The sequence below is a fragment of the Corvus moneduloides genome, chromosome 2 (assembly GCF_009650955.1).
Source record: "Corvus moneduloides isolate bCorMon1 chromosome 2, bCorMon1.pri, whole genome shotgun sequence".
Lineage (NCBI taxonomy): Eukaryota > Metazoa > Chordata > Aves > Passeriformes > Corvidae > Corvus > Corvus moneduloides.
The window spans coordinates 26,789,499-26,794,609 of record NC_045477.1 but is presented as its reverse complement, the minus strand read 5'-3'; the positions used below and the strand labels follow the sequence as shown (position 1 = coordinate 26,794,609).

Below are 5,111 nucleotides of genomic sequence, written 5' to 3'. Positions count from 1 at the left end.
TTTCTGTTTTCTTTATAGCAACCTGCACCCATTTCTGATCAGGGCTTATGCAGATCCTGATACCCTTTGCAATAATAAACCTGTAGGAACAAAGAAACCAAACCAGGCAGCCATCAAATTCCAGTCTCTAAACCCAGGTCTGCTGTTCTTGGTTTTCATGCAGAGTATGAGGAAAAATGTGCTAAAACAATATCAAATGCTAGAATTGGTGTTAGTCTGCTCTGCAGAGCAAGGAACTGTAAAGACTGGCTTTTAGAGTAATGTAATCTTATTTCTGTGGTGTAGTTTGGAAGTGCTGTAGTTCCAGGAGTATCACTAAGAGGTGTTATGTAGGATGAAAAGCCCATAGGTTGGCAACAGTGCAGGCTCCATCTATGTGGTAATATGAGAGGAACTTGATTCCAGAAGCATCTCTGCCTGTACCTCTCCTCTACCTCAAGGTCCTCAAATGCCATCTTTTCTCTCTCTGAGCAGAGAGCTCTTCCATTTCTGCCTCTGATAATGTGGGGATCACCTGAGCATGGTATGAACTTTGTTCTATAATTACTCAAACTTTTGAAGAGATATTGTCTGAGGTGTGAGCTTTACAGCTGAAATATGGTGTAGAAAGCTTGGAATTCGGCTATTCCAAAGCAATCTGAGTCATGAGTTAGCAATAGTGTCAGCTCTAGCTAACTCGCCCTTAGGTTCTCATATTTGTGCTGTCATCTTGGGACCTGTTTCAGCAGTATCCATCTGCATTACAATCAAGCAAACAAACTTGGCATTTGATTCAGGTTTTTGGTAACTTTATTAAAATCCAAAGCCTGCTGTTAGTAGCATGTATCAGTTTTAAGATGGTAAGATGTTTATATGTACATAGTTTTCTAGGGCAGGGAGTTCCCATGAGTTTGTGAAATACAGATTCCATTCCAGACATGGATTGTTCTTATTCAGAGAAAAGCAATGGAAAAAGCAAACCAATTGTTTCAGGTTTGTCTCACATGAGGGTGAGTAACTAACTTACACAGCACCTTCTTAAAACCAGCACTCAACACAGAATGCTCTGCTCTCCATCAGGATGGAGGCCTACACTCTTCCAGCTCAGTGGGAAGTGATTTTGTGTTTGTTCAGAGAGTTTACTGCTATTTATTAAAAGCAAGGAAATAAAAGCAGGTAGTAAGGTTTCTTCCTTGTTACGTGCAGCACTGATGGTGATTCCGGCTAGGTGGTCCTAGATGCTTGTCTAGGACCAGATTATCTGCGTTTGGCAGCACGTCTTTCATCTATTCTCCTTATAGCAGTCTGCACCCATTGCTGATTAGCACGTACACAGATCCTGATACCTTTTGCAGTGATAAACCTATAGGAAAAAGGAAAGCAAACCAGGCAGCCATCAAATTCCATTCTCTAAACCTAGGGTCTACTGTTCTTGGTTCTTATTCACAACATAAGCAACAGTGTGCTAAAACAATATCAAATTCTAGAGTTTGTAAATGTTAGAAAAACACCAGTTAGCAATGTAGTTCCCTGTTCATGGCGTAAGTATATGTGTAACATACAAGGTCATGTGCATATATATGGATATTAAGATAATCTAGCATACCTGCTGTTCTGGGATTTTATTTTAAATCATGAGGAACATTAGTCTCCCAGAAGCAGAGCCCAGATTTGATAAAGACACATGCTTGTGAGCTCAAACAACCAAACACAGCTCCTAGCAGGACTCAGAGCTACCCCACATCCTTTTCACGTGGACTTTCCCCTTGACTCAGTTCATGCATGGGGCCTCTGACTGCTCCACCCTTGCTGAGATGTTTGCCCACTCACTGGGCACAAAGATGTGACTGGTCAGTGAGCTTCCTGCCATTATTCATGAGCAGCACACATCTCCCAACTTTCTGAGGTCCCCTCCTCTCCCCTCACTCCCTTGGCTGCCAGCTGACTCCTTGATGGAAGAACTGGAAGGGTGACCTGAACTAGCCAGACTTAGTGAGTTGGGCCATGACTTGAATTCTGATGCCCGTTCCCTATTTGATGATATTGTGTTTGCAAAGGGAACTCTGAAGGGTGCATTGGGTACTTACATGATGGCATCTGTTGGTACTTGTTGCTTTTCATAGTTCACAAGATTTCGGATGTTCAGTTGCCTTGGAGACAGAGTTGCACAACTGTATTTGCGACTGGACGCACTACTAGCACTTCCTAGAAAGGAAAAATAGATAAATGATAAAGCCACTTAATATTTAGCCATAATTAGTTACTAAATTATGAATTCCAGAAGATTTCCAGTTGTGGTTAGACCGTGAGAGTCTCAGGATGTGCAGCCACAGTACCAGTTATGCCAGAGAGCTTAAGCTACTTTTTGTGATGTAGTCTCTAAAGTGTTGCTGCTATTTCAGTTAAGATAGGAATCTTCACCCATTGTCCTGGACAATTGTATAGTAAATCTTCCCCCAGGGAGTCACGGCTTCCATAGCAAAAAAGCTGTTTGGCATCATTGATAATTAGGCCTGCATCATCTGCAAATAAGTGCTCACGTGGAATTAGAGCTTAGAAGTGGAGCTTTACTGGATCGATTTCCACATATTATATGAACATGGATCAGCAATTTCTCCTACTTTCTAAGTGAAGAAAAGGAAAACCCGGCTACTTCTCTCACTGTGGATATCCAAAAGTAGCATTAACAAAAATTGTTGACAGAAAGGGAGAGATATCTGCCAGAAGAATCAGTGCTTATATCTCCCTCCTGTAAGTTTGCTTATAGAGGGAGTGGAGTGCTACTTAATCCTTGCTTTCCTCCAAGATTTTGATACAATTCAGAGAAATGTACTGGTCATTAAAAAAGAGGATCACAATATTGGTATAAAATTTTCTGGGCACTCGTTTTCTTACGTGGTGATAACTTAAAATGGGAGCTAATTTAGGTGAGATGAAGTATAGGCATACGTTAGTTAAGCCTCCACTTGCTAGTTTCTGGTTTTGTCCCATTCATGAAAGACAGGTTTGGGAAAGCATGTGGGGGACAAACAGAACACTGCTGTACTCTGTGGTTTATTTATAAAGAATTTATAGAGCTACTGGCTTAAGAAAAGTCCGAGAGCTGTTCTGGTGCACCTTGTTAAATATGAAACCTGCTGCACATAGTCTCACTATGTGTGAGCTGTTCTTTGTTTGAAATAATTGGAATAGCTGAGACAAACACACATCAGTCTTGGAGAAATTGTGGGATAGCCAGTGCACAGGTACTGGCAGAGCTGCTAATTCCTGAGATTTTGTTTGCCTGAAGCAATAGCTCTCCTGCTCTTGCTTTAGTCGTGAGTATCACAATGTAGTATTTTATATGATTCATTTCACATTTCTTCCTGCCTCAGACTGGTTTTCAAAATGTGGCATTAAAAGAGCTCAAAGACAGCCAAGCAATCCTTACTAGTCCTGGAAATATTTCCTCTGCTACTACACAGTCTTTGGGGAATGGATGCAGAGAATAGCAGCAGAGCTTCTCTAAGCCTGGGAACAAACCCCAACTGCTCTGCACCTATAGCTACCCTTTTTTCCCAGGTGTATTTGGTTTCTTTATCATTCTTTCTAGCTCTTTTTCCTTTCTCTTGTAGACAATCTCGGTGTGCTTTTTCAGACTTGGTGATACTTATGGCCAATTACACAGCCTGGAGAATGACACTGGCAACTGGCAGTGCGTGATACAGAGTCACTGCTGCCAGGGTGAAGAGCAGCGTCACCGATCCAAATTGGGGAATGTAGTGGGATGGAGTTGGAGAGGCAGTGGGTCAGCATAAAGGCTGTGCAGCTTCATAGTCTTGTAAATGCTTAGCAGGTCTCAGTTGGGTTTTGGTGTGGTTTTGTGAGGATACCTTTTCTCTGTGTTTCTGAGTGCATTTTTGTGGGTTTGCATATGGCTTGCGTATCAGTGCTTTGTGTGAAATCTAATTGTGATGAGGTGATGTGTGCTAATGGGTCTATGTTCGTGTTTCTCCACGATACGTGGAGCCTAGTTCAAAAGTCAGTGAGCTAAACACCACTATAGACAAACTTATTTAAAGCATGGCCAATAAACATGGCTCATCCCAGTGCTCATAACTGGTCTCAAGGATGTTCGATTGCATGACTCAGTGAAAAGAGAGAAGGTATTGTATAAATCTGTTACTCTCCTTCTTAGTTATGGTTCATAATTTCCCTGTCTGCTCTGTTTGCTTGTTGAGAAACAAGCAAATGAACAATATGGGATACAGAACTGGAAGAACTTTTTGAAATGGGGACATTAGAGGGATGAAGGCTATATAGTTGGAGAAAGACAAACAACAAACAATACAAAAGAATTCATATAAAAGTAATCTATCTGGAAAAAGAGAGAATGTACATCTTATTCAAGAAATATTTTTCATGAGATGTTATTAACCTATAGTACACCCAGGTATACGGCATCAGTGAGACTAAAAGACATTGTGCCTTCAAGATTTTATGATTTTGAGAGAGAGAATATTGCACAGAAACCCTTTAAAGTGCTCCCAGGCACAGAATCTCTCCCTGCATTAAAGCAGAAACCAACCACTGTCTGGCAGGACATCAGATGAAATCCCCCATGAAGCTGCCATTCTTGCAGTTTTCATCTGGATTTCTTGTGAGTTTTATCTTATAAATCAGCTCTTTGAATGCTGCTCATGAGACCACAGGTGCAATGTGGAGCTATTCCTCTCGAGTTGCAAACTTACCTTTAACTGTGTGCACAGTGAAGATGCCAAGCCAGAAGAGGAGCAGGATTGCTGCAGCGTGGAGCTTCATTGCTGTGGCTTCTGGGCCAAGGCAGAGCAGAATGTGGCTCTCCCACAGGATTTATATATTGTCATTCAGGGGTGAGTTCTTCTTTTCCTTTTTGAGGTGTCATTATGGGCCTGACTATAAGTGGTAAAATGGAGTGGCAGTACTTTTTCTGGTGAGAGAACCACTTCCTTTCCCCCACCAGTCCTTCACTAGCCCTCCTCAGAAGGCTTTTCCTGCTCAAACCCAGTGTGGTTGCACACGCTGCTGTGCTGTGAGTTGGGTTTATTTCGAGCTGCAAAAAGTGAGAGCTCTTGTGCTGTAGTGGAAATCTGTAAGAAGTGTTCCTGTTGTTT

At 41.9% G+C, this 5,111-nt stretch overlaps 1 protein-coding gene across 1 annotated transcript; it reads right to left on the bottom strand.

Annotated features, from left to right (window-relative positions):
* Positions 1–766: 766 nt before the first annotated feature.
* On the bottom strand, positions 767–4,838 carry LOC116439287 (C-C motif chemokine 7-like). Its single transcript, XM_032098600.1, has 3 exons — positions 4,710–4,838; positions 2,067–2,184; positions 767–1,342 (listed from the first exon to the last, which is right to left on the bottom strand). Exons 1-3 carry the CDS (start codon positions 4,777–4,779, stop codon positions 1,237–1,239), a joined length of 294 nt encoding a protein of 97 aa, XP_031954491.1. The 5' UTR covers positions 4,780–4,838; the 3' UTR covers positions 767–1,236.
* Positions 4,839–5,111: the final 273 nt, after the last annotated feature.